The sequence below is a fragment of the Pleuronectes platessa genome, chromosome 3 (assembly GCF_947347685.1).
Source record: "Pleuronectes platessa chromosome 3, fPlePla1.1, whole genome shotgun sequence".
NCBI lineage: Eukaryota > Metazoa > Chordata > Actinopteri > Pleuronectiformes > Pleuronectidae > Pleuronectes > Pleuronectes platessa.
Window position 1 is genome coordinate 5,725,052 of NC_070628.1, and position 17,206 is coordinate 5,742,257.

At 43.2% G+C, this 17,206-nt stretch overlaps 1 protein-coding gene across 1 annotated transcript in view; it reads right to left on the bottom strand.

Moving 5' to 3' along the window:
* The window catches only part of LOC128429401 (protein sidekick-1-like), a 54,388-nt gene extending 38,942 nt beyond the window's left edge, over positions 1-15,446 (bottom strand). Inside the window, exons 1-3 of the mRNA XM_053415511.1 lie at positions 15,439-15,446; positions 15,168-15,274; positions 13,333-13,480 (exon numbers count right to left, since the gene is read on the bottom strand). Of these exons, the coding sequence (XP_053271486.1) occupies positions 13,333-13,480; positions 15,168-15,274; positions 15,439-15,446 (263 nt within the window). The remainder of the gene's footprint in view (positions 1-13,332; positions 13,481-15,167; positions 15,275-15,438) is intronic.
* Positions 15,447-17,206: the final 1,760 nt, after the last annotated feature.

The window sequence follows — 17,206 nt, forward strand, 5'->3', positions numbered from 1 at the left end:
CCGGTTATTGATCCAGCTCTTGGTTATCCAGGATGTCATCGTGTAGCTGTGATATTAACCGGCCAATCAGCAGTGAGTCGTCTGGTGCATCGGGAAATCCAAAGATAAACTGTATCTACAGTGTAAATGATGATCTATTGGAAACGTATTTTGCATTTCCTTCATTTGTTTATTCATTAGTGTCATGGACCACTAACAGGGCGTCCAAACCAAACCTTCATCAGTCACTCCTCTCTCTCTCTCTCTCTCTCTCTCTCTCTCTCTCTCTCTCTCTCTCTCTCTCTCTCTCTCTCTCTCTCTCTCTTGTCGATAGGTGAAGAGCCCTCTCCAATGACAGCTGTGTGTGTGTGTGTGTGTGTGTGTGAGGGTACCTGTGTTTGTGCACCGAGTGTGTGTACAGTCTGGTCAGTGATGGATGTGTATGTGGCAGGTAATTAAAAGTGTGATTAGTGGATAATTAAAAGAGGTCTCAGTCTTTAGAATATTTAACGACATCAGACAGAGGACACGCACACACACACGCACACACACAAGCTGGCAGGTGGGAGTGTGTTAGTTCATACTGTAATAGGGGAGTAATGATTCCGCAGAGTGTGTACATGTAGGATATAGGCAAGGAGAGAACAATGAAAGGAGACAGGATGGGGAGAGGTAAAGAAAGGAGAAAATGGAAAATCTGAAAACTGCGTCTTTCAAAGACGCATCAATAAAATGAATGATCATCGGCACGTGCTACACAAGCCAGACACACAAACACACACACACACAGAGACGCACACTTCCTCCGCCTGTCGCTGAGTGATCGGTTCAGACTGAAGCAGTCGCTCTACGGCAGACAGAAAGAGGTGAGCAGAGATTCACCAAACACCGATGTTACAGACTAACACACGTGAAAATAGAAAGACTCACAAAGGTTAAAGAGTTAAGGGATCGTACATGTGAAGGAATCACAGTCACAGTCCACGATTATTAACAGATCTCTGTCTCTTTGTCACAATGTCTGGCTCAACAGCAAATCTAAGGCCTTTCTATTCAAGATATAAGAACATGGTGTCATCTCCCGTTCCCTATACAAGCCAGGTGCACTGGGTGGATTTCTATTATCATGGCAGGTTTCTCTGGTGAATAAACGGACTTTGCTGCCACTTAGGTTGAAGATTAGATCCTAACAGTCCAGAGACATGTTAGCAGCTTTATGACACTATTCAGGGTCAGCTGTGCGTGAGTTAAATGCTACTTCTATCAAGCTAACATGCTAAGAAAGTGAATGCTATCATGCTGATGTTTAGAAAGAATGAATCCCCACTTTGCTTTGAGCCGTAACTTGCTAGCATTTGCTAATTAGCTGTGTTAACCATAGTTAATACAATACATCCTGAGGGGAGCATGAATGTGACCAGATATTTCCTCCAATGCATCAACCTACTGGTGGGCTGCGGATTCAGAAGATCACCAAAGTCATTGGCCAAATCCTCCAAAGTCCATTTGTATCCAAGGCCAATTTGAAAAACCATAAATAAATAACTCTGGGCTCCAGGCTAAAGGAAAACAGATAACGTGTCTAACAACATACATGACATCAGACAGCATGTGTTTATTTAAGGGGTAGAAAACACACGGGTAGGTGGTTTGCATTGAGCTGCTGTGAACAAGGCAGAGTGGCTCTGTGAAGCTGAGTGGATAGTAAACTTCAGAGTGAGTCATGGTAGCTGTGCACTGTGAGTGGTGCTTCACAACATCTGAATAACACAAAAGGAACTGCACTGATCTGCGGTGGAGGAGTGTGTCTGAGAACAAAATGAGAGCTTTTGAAAATTCAGTGACACTTGGATGCAAATGTGAGCCACCTATGTTTACATCCTGCTTATTATCTACAGATCCAGATAGGGTTTTAATACCAGGGCTCGGGGGTCTTTAGAAATATAAGCGATGGCCAATTAGGGCTTGTTACAGTCCATAAAGTATTCATTTAGTGCCAAGGGAACAAAAACAACTATGACAATTTGTCAAGGATAATTAAAATATGATAAAGGAAAAAATAAAATCATGGTAGTTAATTTGGCCATATTTTGAAACTGCGATGCAATCATCTTTGTTGCACTCCTGCAGTTTAGAGAGATTCTCATTCCTACCCTCCTCCCCCTCCTCCTCCTCCTCCTCCTCCTCCTCCTCCCTCTCCTCCCTCTCCTGCTGCTCGTCTCCCTCCCTTGAGTGTGAGAGGCAGAGTAAGCCTGTGTCATTTGGGAGAGTCATTAAGCACAGCCTCAGAGTTAATGTCTTTCCTACTTTCTACTTGTTCAAAAAAAAAAAGTTCCTCTTGCTTTTTACCTTAGTTGTTCAAGAAATCAGACTCCAGGACATGAGTTAGTCTCAAATCCTCCTGATGTCTCCACCAGACACAGACGCTGGTATCTCGGCAAAACAACAAATATCTCTGACGGTGAGCCGAGGTCGGAGAATAATGGAAATATCAAGTCTAACAACATCTCAGAATTCAGTGTCAAGACAGGAGCAGAAACCTAACGTATTAGAAACACTGTGTTTTTACCTGGTGGTGCAGTGTGGGTCTACTTATAGCCTACAGACCTGGAGAGCACATCAACAGCTTTAAACAAAGCTACAACAAATTGCTTTTGGCAGAATAAGCCATGAATATTCATAGTCCGACAGCGGGCCCTAAAGTGGTGTCTTCATAATGCAATTCTGTCCCACTCCACCTTGACAATGAATAATATTACCAGAAAATGCAATGCAATTAAAGCCAACCCGTGTTCCCTGTCTCCCCTGCGCCACATGAGTCGCTGCCCCAGCCCCCCCCCCCCCCCCCCCACGCAGTATATGTATATGTATTAAACATTAAAACATTAAAACATAAAGTCATCTGATTTCTTTACTGCAAAATTCATGCAGCATGGTTCCGCTGGTGGAACACGTCGCCCCGGGCTGGTTTACTTTCTGGCAACAACCCGGTCTTTTTGCACGCAGATTAAATGTGTGACATTGAACCTAAATCTCACAGAAAGAGACGTAGATTAATAAAAACAAACAACCAGAGGAGAAGCAAACGTCTCAGATCGAGTTTAAGGTCAGGAAGGTCCCTCAATTATTTACACTGCTGAATACACATGAAAACAAACGATTAGTAATCATCAGCTGAATATTTTATGCATGATTGTTTGCATACGTCGGATTTTGAAAGATTACCACACACACATACAAACACAGGGAAATGTCCAGGTTTTCAAATATGACCAATTTGACCTCTTGCATTATTTGACTACAAATATAAACAGATGATAATTAATGATCACCTGGATACATCAGACCTGTTTGCTTGGGTGTGATTAATTTAAACACAGGCACAGGGAACGATTTCATCATTTTTACCCACATAAACCTATTTTTCAGAGTTTCATTATTATGTCTACTTACAGTTTAGCATCCTCCAACATGCATTATGTTCTCCTGGAGAAACTCCTGGAGCAAACAGACTAACGACGACTCAAACTGTGTCACGAGGGAGACACTGTGCACTCCAGGCACCAGGTCGGCCATTAACAGATTCACTGAGGGAGCGTGAACCACTGTGCTCCTGTGGCTCTGCTGTTTTAAACTGCTGCTGGGACAGTGAAACTAGATTGGAGGTTTTCGTACGGAACTAATCTCAATCAATCCTGGTAGCGAGGAGGCCCCGGGAACAACAAACAGCATTTTGGTGCAGATGCAGATTTTTGGTTTTGCTGTTGTTGCTGTGGGTTAGGGTTTTTCATCATCATCTGGGAAATGATGCGCAAATATAGATCTTGATTTGAAAACATATTTAAAGGGCTGAAATGTAATACTTTTGGGGGGAATCCAAATTAAAAATCTGAATCTAGCAGATCAATGTTATGTTAGCTGTGTGTTAGATAGAGGATAGAAACCAGCAACTAGCACTAATGTGAAGCTGAGATCATGAGGATTCAGGAAAATGCATCTAATGTATCTTTGATAAATTTGGTGCAAATTACATTTTGGACCGATTCCACAATAAGAACTACACAATCATATTGTTGTTTGTCTGCTTTTTGTGCAGAATCAGTGCAGAGTGGAGCGGATGTGGGGATTGAACGTATGTGGTGACTGGGCTATGACAAGCAGTGGATATTAAAGTATGGTAGTATGTGTTCTTATACCATTTTACCACCACTCTTTGGTGCCGTTGATCCAAAGACTCTTGTTATTATTTCATGTAGATGATAATTAAATGCAGACGTGTTTTCCAGCAGAATCCTTGTGTTGCTTTCTTCTTTATTTGGATTCATCTTCAGCTTCTGCAGAGCTTCGTTAGTCGTTGTGACGCTTGTGCCAAAAACAGCGGCGAGAAAAACAAACAACACTTCAAAATCACATTGATCAACAACACAGGAAAATGGCTGAGCAAGCCGGATACAAAAGATCAGACCGCCGCTCATTAATTTCTACTGAGATTAATCGACAGCAGATTCTTTTCTGCCAAACCTAACTGTGTAATCATTTCACTATAGATCATCACTTCTTCTACACAAGTGTTCCTGACTGAAGTAAATCCCGTGGGCTCATTACCAACAATTGCTTCCACTGGTTAATTATTGTTAAACAACACCCGTCTTAATAAGCACACATAACACCAACGCTGAAACAACAGCGTTTCCACATCTCTGCTCAAAAGTGCGACTGATCAACGCTGTTTCCAAGTCTCCCTTTCAAGACCTGAGGTGAGCTGAAGGTCCAGAGTGGAAGAATACTGGGATTACCATTTTCCCTTTGAACCGGGGGGGGGGGGGGATCAACAAGCGCTAATGCTACCTGACAAGAAAAGGAGGACAAAGTGAGACGAGGGGTGAGAGCGAGGAGCAAACAAGAGAGACCCAGCAACAGGCGAATGTCCATTGAAATGAGGAGAGAGGTAAAATATTGGAAGGGGAAATGGAAGCATTTATGGTGGAGCATTTTCGTTCTGTTATTTGCCGCCACATTAGAGGACCAAAGGAGCAATTCAATTATGGAACGGGATGCAAGGGACGGGAGGGAAACAGGGAGAGAGCGGGCGGGAGGGAGGGAGGGAGGGAGGGAGGAGGGAGGAGGGAGGAGAGGTAAATTGGAAAATATCAAGTTCAGGCAGGCAACAAAAGAACATTTCCTGTTGCTTAATGTCCAGTCCTTTAATACAGCTGTACTGGTGAGTCTGAGCCAGCGGTCACTAGTACTGGTGACAGAAAGGTGATTCACTTTAACACACACCTTCTTCTTCAGGTCCCAGTTTGGCTGATCAACACCAGATACCTCCTCCTCCAGTCGATGAACTGTAACGATCACAACAACTCACCACTCCTCCTATTTGAGCTGTCAATTCAAAGTTATGGTAATTCTTACCAGAGCAGCAGCATGGCTCCCAAAAGAAGAAAACTGACTATGAATGTAATAATTTACAGAAACTTTCAAAAGCTAATGCACTGGCAGCAGATTACACAGTAAATAAAAAAACATGCATGGCCATGTTTTCCCCCAGCAAGTCACACTGGTGACTCCAGCCTGTTCCTCATGTATATTGAATCAGGGTGTTTGTGTAACTAATGAAAAAATATTACAATCATCCAACAAGTTGTTGGAGCATAAACGACAAAACACCACAAACCAAAGGGAGCAATTCTTCCTTTAATATCTTGATGGGAAATATAATTTCTAAATGTGCTGCAGACACTTCTGCAACATCAGACAGCATGAAGATTAGGATGCTGGTTATGATCGGGGGTGTATTTTGGATTCCTGGATATGTTCACAACAATGATTGTAAATAATCATATATATTCATGACTGCCACTTCCGCCCGATATCGAGACATAAAGCCAAAATATAAGGTCCCAAAGAGACATGTGCTCCACCAATCATGATGTTCCCCCATCTCCACAGCCTCAAACAACCGGAAAGACGAGTATTTGGACATAGATCAGATAAGAGCAACTTAAAACGACTTAAACTATCAAAATTATATAATGTTGATGAATAATGTCAAAAGGAGAAAATCGGACAGCAGCAGGTGCAGAGCAAACATTTTTATGATAAGCTATAATCAGCAGGTATAAAATTAATATGCAGCAGATGTAAGGAAGAAATAAACTAAAGTGTGTTCATCCACAGAGCTGCTTTGATGTTACACAATCAAACAATCATGTAGATGATTTAACACATCAGAACTGAATATGATCAAAGCTTGACTCAGAATACAGTGAGCTAGATGAGATCCTTGTTGTTTGATGCAGTGAGACACAAGCAGAACTTACAGAAGTCTAATGTGTTAAAACCGGGGGATACTTCTATAATCCTGAGAGTAACTAAATCATATCATTGAGAGGAGAGTCACACGCGGCATCTAAGCTTCCGGTGGCTCCAGATATTAAGCTCCAGACACAATGGATTCAGATGAGCTTAAACTCTTTTACCCCCCCCCCCCCCCACACACACACACTCATTTCCTCCAACTTTCGTCTTCCACCTCTTTCTCAGTCACTTTGATGCCGCCCCCCCCCCCCCCCCCCCTTTTGGCTGCCGTGAGAAAACGAGTCATTAGAAGTTGCGCTGGTGGAAGGAAGAGCTTTCAAATGGCAGTTTGACAAGTGGTGAGATCTAAGGTTAAATATCCTTCCAGGGCTAAATAATGATTCTGTCCTTTGATCTCATTGTTTTTTCGACACACTTAAATGTACACGTGAACACAACCACTAACACAACCTCATCAAACATCTGCTTGCAGAGTTCAGACAGCCAGATTCGTCCGCAGCTTATGGCCGGGTCTACCAGGACCGATACTTCCCATCAGGCCCTGGTCCTGGCGCTGACCACCTGTGACATCACCGCTCGACTCCCCAGTAACAAGAAACTGAAATATTCACTGTCCGCCATGTCGGCCATGCTTCTGCATAGATAACTGTCTTTATTTGATCAGACCGGGCTCCCCGTGTCCCCGATGGACGAGGGGAAGGAAAGCTCTAATTCTCAGCAGCCTGGCTGTCCTCATGAAGCCGCCGGCTATCAGAATCATTTCACGTCCATCTGCCACGGGCCTCAGAGCTAATTAAAAGCAGCAGCTCGCTCTTCTCAACCTCGGCTGCAGGTCACAGCTAAAATATATATATGTATATATCGGCATCGACAGCAGCAGCCGAGGCGGCGGCACCATCCCGGAGTTGTTTTGGCTGCAGCCGGACGACGCAGTAAGAAGCAGATTCAGCGTGACTGGAGTTCGGAGGGGAAACATTTTTTTGGGCCGGATGGAGCAAATCAGAGAGATGGAAGAGCAGAGTGGAGAGAAGAGAGAGAGTGAGAGTCAGATTAGAGCAGAGTGGGAGAGAAGTGACAGCTTTCAAGTTCCGGCCACAACTTTGAGAGCTGGGGAGTTTGGGAACGTTTATAGCTGGATGAGGGGGGGCTGGATATGCAAAGTGGGGTTAGGGTTAGACGCAGGGACACAAATTGTGAGCGGCGGACAGACAGACAGCGAGATGGAGCGGGGGGGTGGGGGCTTCTGGGAGTGATGCATATCGGATCAATAAACTTCATAAACGAAATCATCAGCTCGGTCAACACGAAGACAGCCAACCGCCAGGCGCCATCTGGCCCTGTCTCACCGGACCGCAGGACCAGCCAGCGTAACCTTGCACACAAACACGGATGACACAAACACAAACACACACCCACACACGTACACACATATACCGTTATACACGCAGAGCAGTGCAAATATTCACTGCACTCGCTTTGTCACGCATGAACGCACACAGAGACGTTTGAGCCAGGTAGACGCAACCGAGATTGGTCTGGAGAGACAGATTGATTGTGTGTCTGTGTGTGTGTGTGCGTGTGTGTGTGTGTGTGTGTGTGGTTGTGTGTGCATCCACACAGCAGTTAAACAGTTTATTCAGGAGCAGGAGTTTACGGGCTCTGTATCACAGTGCATCCTGTAGCATGGTAATGACTGTGAAAGAGACACACGTAGGGAGAGAACAGAGGAATATAAATAATAATTTGGAGGCAGGAAAGCGGGAGTGAGAGACAGAAGAGGGAGGTGAGGGGGCAACGGGAGAGGAAGACGTGTCTTGTTGAGACAAGAGAGGAGCCGTGAGGAAAGGTGCAAATTAGTCTTTTCTATCAGGGTTCAAAGGAAGAGCTACGCATGAATCCTCATCACAGGGTGTGTGTGTGTGGGGGGGGGGGGGGGGAGCAAATCAGAATATTTCATCTGAAAAATGCAGAGATAAAACTTTTTATCCAGATCGCATTAAAACCTGAAAATGAACAGAAAGCCTCAGATCCACTTCTACTAAGCATCACACGGGTAGAACCTCAATTATTTCCAAGGTAGCAGAAACAGACACGAAACAATATCCAACAAAACCCTTTGAATGATGTCTTTATCAGGATGGATATTACAATAACCAGAACCTGCATCTGTCCTTTTTACCTTCTTTCAACAGATACAAGGGGTCTGATGCCGAAGCCTTCAATTTGAGACAAACTCTCCGAAGTTTCACATAAAATCAGATCTTCTCTGGAACAAGCCGCCAGTGTCCCTGTAACAACGTGTGAACCGACCCTCGCAGCAGGAATAAAGAAATAACAAGATCTCCTCAGAAACTCGGATTCCTTTTCTGCACTTGTACAGCTCTGAATATTAAAATCAAACGGTTCACAATGTTCACACAGCCCTTTTTAAATATATATTTAGACATTGTGAATGTGAATTTAAAGTGTTGGAGATGCTGCATGGTTTGCATTTAGTGATTTAGGATGGATTTTAGTAGGGATGGGGGAAAACATCGATTCAGTTACGCGTTTTTTTTTTTTTAAACATATATTTATTGGGTTTATACGGGGGGGGGGGGGGGGGGGGGGTATATGGGGGGGGTAGGGCCAACCTCACCCCAGAGCATATTGACCAGCTCTTGTTTTTGCACAAGAATCTAAACATATCCAAGCACTAGCTTTGCATAGCCTACATGCAAACAACAGTGAAGCACAGCCTACTTTGTTTATTTCAATGTTTATATTTTAAGTAAACTTTTATTCATTCTCTTTAATTTACCTTTTATTTATTGTTAAAAAGTACTCTAAGTGGCATACATTTCTTGATCTGTCAGTTTTATGTGCAGTTGACAGGGACTATACATTAATAGGCAGTCTGCCTAGGCAGTCATTAAGTTAATGTTAATATTTGAAATAAAACTTGTAAAGCTCTAAGTGAATTTGACTGTGTTGTATTTTAAGGTATGATTCAACTGTTTTCCATGGTCCACAAATTCAAAAAAATTAAATCACAAGAAATCGCTATATCGATATAGAATTTAGGCTGAAGGTCAACAGAGGTTTATTGAGCAATCATTACTGAACTCTTCATTAGGTTTCATTAGATTCAATCTGCGTCTTACATGGGAAGTTTGGTGTCATCGGGCCTGAAAGAGTCGAGTCTGACCAAAACAAAAAGCGCATCTAAAACTTTAAACAACATAAAAGATGAACAGTTGTTATTAGTTTGAAAGATCTAAGATATTCGGACTATTTTCTGTTTCAACCCCCAAAACATCATGTGAAATATGGATAGAGTTGCTCCTTTGTTCACCAAACTTTTATGAGTTCCCTCTTGGCCCATGTTCCAGCCTTCTACCAAGTTCTAATGGAATCTGTCCAGTAGTTTTTGCGGAATCCTGCTGAAAAACAAACTTACTAACAAATCATACAAAGACGAGCAGGGGTGAAAACACAACTTTCTTGAATTTGCATTTAGGAGATATTGACAATTAATGAACCAGTAAACTTTGGGGATTTACATTTCCAAGTATGGAACATATACACAGAGAAACAGTCCTGAGTAGGATGAGGATCATTACGCCTGACGAGACACATCCTCTCACTTCCTCATTCAAACTGCTTCCATCTGTATGATGTTATTGCCTCAACTCTATTTACAAAAAACAGATAAAAATGTTCTTTATTCCACAAGCTGTGAGGTTTTTAAACATGCATGAAAATAAGGACGTCCAGCTGGTGTGGACCAAATGTCCGTCTCTGTCAACCAGCAGCTGCTCAAAGGTGCAAGGTAAGCACGAGAGCTGGTTAGGCCTGTTGGTGTTATTGATGTTGGTGCATGGAAAAAGGTTGTTTCTGGATGTAAACATTTCCCTATGGATCAAAATTGAAAATGCATGTATCTCTGTATGGGAAATGGAAGGAGTTTGATTGGTAACATACTGGTTAGATCCAACCGTTAAAGGTTTGAGGACGAGCGTGGACTCTGAGAGTGAGAATCTCTCTCCCTGACTAATTTAATGGCCTGATGTGCAGCGGTGCCAGCTGTTTGTCAGAGGTGTGCACCGTGTGAGATATCGACTGCTTGGGTCTCTCCCTCATCCATTCAACGAGGGGAGAGATTGTCTGGGACACTCCATAGAGTTAATGGAGGTGGACAAATGATTTATATTAAGTACCGGAGGCGACATGTCTCCCTGTCTCCGCGTAAAATTTGTATATGGACCAAATAAAACACCACCTACTCTAAGTGTAAGGCCGGGCGCCGTGTGACACAGCATCTCTGCTCCCTGCTCCCCGGGTGTCGCTGATATTGTATTTCATGAAAACGTGTTATTTTCACACGGCCTCAGTGGAGCCGGTCAGGTGATCAGGGGTTCAGGAGAAACTGAAGGAGATCCTGAACCCAATAAGTTATCTTAATGATTAAAAAAAAGTGAATTTTTAGGCCAGGATGTTTATGATTTTTTTAAGTAATCAAGATGAAGGGCAAAAGGGAAACGGAGCCACGTGTACTGGCGCCATCATCATCATCTGTGCTGTGATCAGGAGGCTCTCAGATGACTGCTCAGCTGAGGGCACCGGCCAAACTGTGACAGCCGATCGCTCACTGTCGAGTCACATTAAGTTTTAAATGCTCCTCTAACCCTCCTGCTGCAACTGTTGCATCACTGCTTAGTCTGCAGCTTCCCTCCGCCTCACCTCAACTTGTATCATCTTCAATTCTGATGTTCACTGCATTTTTTGCTCTATTTTTTTTAAAATAATTATGCCACAACTCGTTTGTTTTGCTCCTGACATTTCTGGTTCTGGGCGGTGTGTGTGTGGGGGGGGAGCTTCCACCACAGACCCATGCCACCTGAAATAATCCCTAGTGTTGTGGTTAGGCTGGGGTCCTATAGCGAACAGATACAGGATGTGTCCTGGTTGTTCTTCACACGTATATGAACATGGATCCACAGCCTCTGGTGAGATATCCACTCCTGTCGGGCCTAATTCAGGACACTTTCACACCTTCCTGGTTTTATTCCGACAGTTTCAGATTAATAGGAAAAGCCAAACTAACAGGTGTGAGGTGCTGTGGACCAGTGGGAAAACAATTTGGTTTGTTTGCAGTATAAATAGCTCAGAGTTTTGGAACCATTGCAGGAAGTTGAGACAGTATTAAACAATAGAAGTAGAAGAAGAAGTGGAAGCATCATGAGGATTAAAAACAACAGTTTGTGACGAGTACATTCATTTACTTCATGTTCTCCAGTAGAGCAGTTTTTCTCAGACTTCCTACTTTACTTTCCAGAAGAAATACAAAATGAAAGTCTGCCCCATTATCCTCTGGTTGAAATGCTAATGGCGTCTCACTCCTGTGTGTGACAGCTGGATATTCATTCACTCGGCCTTTTTCGAGTGAGACCTTTTTGTAACAGCTACACACATTTATAAAAAAACATCCAGTGTACTCTAAATAATTATCCTGAAGTCAACTGCCTCTGTGCACTTGGACTCACTAGGTGGCGTTGGACCACTTGTGGATGTAACAGAAGTACGTGCATGTGACAAAGGGCATCCGGGCTGCTCACTGTGCCATGTTCTCAGTCTCCTTTGGTATGGATGGAAAGGGCCAGTAAAGTAACAGCTGGACGTGACAGAAAACGTTTCCTGGCTCACTTTTCTATCAGTAAGTGACTTTAATTTACTGCAGCATCAGTCACAGATTTATTTTCCATTTTGAAACGAGGGAAACACTCAATCTCTCTCGCTGAGACTTCTTCTTAAAGTTGGGTATGGACAGCGAACACCTGAAAAACGTTCTTTTAAAACATCCTTGATCACACTGAGCTTCAATATATGTGCTTATTAAAATATGTAAATAGGCTGTTATCAGTAGAGCTGAGAACAAAGGGACTCCCTGGTTTGTGTGTTCATGGCGAGCAGCAGGGAGTGCAGTGTAGAGAGGCCAGCGCAGTGGAGTGGCGATGCTCTGACAGTAAACACTTTCCAAGCTGACTGGGTCTTCAACAGCAAACTAATTGCAGTCCACTGTCATTAAGCCGCACTCAACGACGGCCCATTAACTTAACGGGGGAGTCCTCTTCCCCGTGCGCGATCAAATTAAAAAGCAAAGTCAAAGTTGATGCGAGCCAAAGACAAAAGTTAAAATTAAAAAACGAGCTGCTTTGTGTGATCTGACTCCACGGCAGCACTTGAGAGGCGGTGACTTGTCTTCACAGGGAGTGGAAAAGATGCTGTCTGGCCATTTTGACGTGTAGAGCAAGGCTACTGACAATCTCACCCAATAACACACAGGGGAGCAGTTAGTGCTCTTAATGGGGGGGGGGGGGGGGGGGGTGGGGGGGGTGTTAGTTATCTACGAGTGTGAGTGCTAATAAAGCCTCTGCCTTTTATCAGGTCTAACAGGTCTGCAGCTCAAACACCTACTTTCACTGACGAGTAGATTCCAACATCCTCAAATCATTTAGGACAATCTACGAGCAAATTATTCTCAGAACCTTTCACAAGAACCCCCCCCCCCCCCCCCCCCCCCCGCCGCCGCTTCGTCTGAGTAATTACATCATTAATACACAGTTTGAGGCATTTCTCAAAGTAACAACACTGACAGGAGAGCTGTAGCGGGGCGAAGGAGTAATATGCAAATGACGGGCATTTAAAAAAAGGAGCCACTGAAATACAGCACATCAAGGGACCCTCATGTCTCTGATCAACAATTTACATAAAGGATGATTTCTGGTAAACCTGAAAATTATTTAATAACCCTGTAGATGTGATTAATTGAGAAACGTTGTTATGTCTGTTGTTCCGATGCCTGATGAAAAGGGTCAGTTATCTAAGCTTCTTAACAGTCGGTGGGCAGGGATTAAAAATGAACATTTTGGCTTCTAGAAAAAAGTTAATTAATTTATCACAGAGGGATAAGGAGTGAAAGAGTCCCTGGATAAGAGTGAGTGTGACAGAGAGAAAGGGAGAGATGAACAGAGGAATGAGAGAAACACCTACATTCGGTTGTTCGGGATAATCTTCTGTCCGTCTTTGAACCATGTGACGAGGGGCCGGGGGAAGGAGGCGAGGGGCGGCGTGCTGATGACGGCGGCCCGGCCCTGAGTCACAGTCTTTCTCTGCTCCTCCGTGGAGAAGCTGCCTAAATCTGGGGGGGGGGGGAGAGGAATGAAGAGCGTGAGGAATCAACACAATATAACGAGTCATGCTAAGCCCCAAAGAAAGAGCTTTCAATCGAAAAATAGAGCATCAGGAAGTGGGACAGAGAAACTCATCTCATATGTGGCCCTAGATCTTTGATGACATAGAAACTTGTAGAGTTGTAAACTTACTGCTGTTCTAAAACTATCTTCTAACATGCTTCATGTATTTGTACTTTACTTTTTGGGTACTTCATCATAACATCAAATATTTGTTCTTTCTACTTCACTTAGGATTTACTCTGCATTGTGTCACAGAAGGAGCAGGTGACATTAAACCCCGCCTCCTTTCAATACGTATATTTAAAAGCAGGGTTTTTACTTTTTATTTACTCCTTTTAAAAAGTTGATTTATGTATTTGTACTTTTCCTTAAGTAAACATTTGTTGTGTACTTCCTCCATCACTGCTAGTCAGTCAGGAGCAGGACTGAATCACTCAAAGTTCTCAGACTCTACTCTTCACTGTCACCAGGTATCTTCTTCTCAGGATTGAACATCATTCCATTCACTTATGAGTTATATTAATGCAGCATAAAGTTACAATAAGCTCATACAATTCATTCAAATCACCACTGACTCCTCCTCCCTGTCTGGCAACCACTCTCAGGCTCCCTGTAGCTTTGATGCAGACCCTCTCTCCACTCCATGTTGGGTCACATGCTTCATATGTTCAGATAAAAATGAGTTTTTTGACAGGCAATTAAATATCTCTGAGAATTTAAAACAGCTTAATTTTGGCAGCCTTTATTAAACACGATTTCCCATCAGCCCCTGGACCGATGAAGGCTAAAAGTCACAGCTAATCAAACGGGGGGTGAGTCCAGGGGTCAGTTAAGTTCAGACATGTCTGTAATAACAGCAGAACCCAGAGGACTGACCGCTGACGGGGGTTTAAGGCCTCAGACATAACTGCTGAGATAACTGGAGAAATTTATGAATTATAAAAAACGTGAACAAAAGTAACAGCGATGTAAGTACCCGAGCTGCCACACTGGTTTCATGGGAGCCGTAGTTTAATTTATGTTTAACTGAATCTTTAATAGCAAGCATAGTGGATGCTGTTCCATCTTGAATTATGAAAAGTAAACCCCAGGAACATGTTTGACTCTTTTTTTAGGAGAAGAGATCAAAGGAATATCATATTACAGATTGCAGCAGAGTAACAGAAGCTAATGGTTCAGAGGCCATGAAGGATTTGGTCTGGGGAGTTCTGCTGCTCTGGATAACAGGAGCGTCTGCAGGGTTCAACAAAGTAAGACCTTATTAAATGAAATGCAAGATCTGTGTCAAGTAGAACAGATATGAAGGAATATCACAGTCTCACAATAATTGAAAGTTTATTGAAAACAAGATGAAAGTCTGTGTATGTTCAGAAATAGAAGAACTTCTGATATATTCTGATAAACAACACTTTTCTCTCTCATTTCTTACAATAATTTCAATGGAAAACTGCCGAATTGAATTAGACACAAGTTATGACTTCAGTAATTATGTTATTTATTTTCCTGTTGGTGTTTTTCTGGCTAAAATCTTCCTCATAAACAACATTGTCTTGAACCCTCTTGTATTGGGTGTTGTTATAGTGGTGTGTACAATATGTGTGTGTGTGTGTGTGTGTGTCGTTGTGTACTCACAGGCCACCTGCACCTCTGTTCTCCTGTGGATCACCGCTCCCATCCGGTTCCTCACTGTGCACTGATACAGACCGGCGTCGGTCCTCTTCAGGGACGAGACGGACAGCCTGGGGACGGACGGACACACGGAGAGGACGGTCATTAGGGTTTGTTTTTATCTCAGAGCGGTAAATAAAGACGAGGGAGGAGAAGATGAGAGCGATGTTTGGAGACCAGCAGCACGGGGGGGGGGGGGGGGGGGGGGGGTTCATATGTAAGCACTCTTGTGTACCTCCCCATCCTCGACCTTGATCTAAGAATGGAAACCGGGTCTGAGATTGTCAAAGTTCCCCAATAACAGGAGGAAAGACATGTGTGTTGGTGTGTTTGTGTTTATGTGTATGTGTGTTGTATAAAAGGTTTGTGACTGTGTGCATGTTGTTTTGGTTCTAAAAGGGGTTTTTAACGGGGCTTTAATGGACTGTGCTTCACTAATGGGAAGCTTGGCATAGGATCTAGGTTGGTGCCATGCTGGGCAAAAACACACAAACATATACACATGCAGACACAGCTACATACTACACACAGACGGCATAGACACTGTACAACTGGACATCGCTTTGGGGCTCATTATGAATACCAGGACAGCCAAGTATTTAACTCCCAGGCTGTCGGCGTATGCTGCCAACGTACACACACCACACACTAGTACACACAGACACACACACACACACACACCAACATCAAAAGGCTCACACACGTAATTCCATTTGCATCAGGAGTGACACATTACAGAGCACCTCTCATCCTGAAACAGATTTTAATATTGGACACCGCCTAACGCTGCATCTCTCTCTCTCTCTCTCTATCCAATCTTTAATAGGTGTGTGCACCGGGGCTATCACTATATATATTTTTTTTACATTCTCACAAGTTGTGTGTTTTTCCTTTATTTATCCCACTAAACACAAAGTGCTGACAGGTGCGAATCAATACAATAAATTCTCAGTAAATTAGTTTGACACAGTCTCAGCCCGGAATGGGGGGGGGACTCTTGTCACATTGAACCTTGTGCTTTAAATATAACAGGAGGAGAGACTGTGGAATATATGATTTGAGTTTTCAACGAGTCATTGTTTAACCGGGAGGGGAGGGAGGTGGAGTGTGTTAATTTATTTCCACCAGAACAATGAGGTGAGCATTTAATTAACACAGGGATTAGTTTGAGAAAGTGTTCTCTGTGTGAAATAACTTTATTTGTCAGCTTCTAAATGTTCCACAGAGTTAAAGATAAAGAACAGTAGCCTCGTTAATCGTGTTCCTGGAGACAATGCAAATATCAACGTCCTCGTCTGTTTAGGTCTAACTTTTTTTAATGATGGTTTTAATTCCGAACCTTAAATTAGTAAAGTGACAGACGACTGAAGCAGAAGTTTCTAATTGATTTGAGTCATTAAGGCTGCAGCAGTAGTGAGATCTTCAGAGTTCTTGTTTTGTCCTGAGCAAAAGTCCCCCAAAGAAATGTGGTTTAAGTTCAGACGGGTCACAAAGTCAAGTTCAGCCACAATCCAGGAAGTCAGCTGACAGCAGCAGATCACTGTGGTGACTCAGCTGTTTCCCCTCAACGTGCCCTAAGTTTATACGGCACGTTTTAGTGTAGCTGCTTTAACTGCCTCCTCTACCTGCTTCCACTGCAAAGTGACTCCACAAGCCACCTCCACCCGAGCACCTCCTTCTCATACTGAATCAGAGCTAATCAGTGTAAAGCTGCTGCTCCTCCTTCTTTACTCTCATGGTCCCAGAACAGAGCGCTTGTGTGGACTGGGTTTCCCTCAGGTCACATGGTCCTGACTGGAATCCAGTGTTTTATTATTAACAAAATCATCGATCACATCCTCACAGCTGACATCAAACATTTTGTCATGTTTGCTTTAAAAAAAAACGACTGAGAAATGACTCGGGTCATGATTAGTATTATATAAGTAATTGCAAATTCATTTTCTGTCAATCAGCTAACTGTTAAATCATTTGGCAATTACAGCTCTGCTCATCTGAACTCT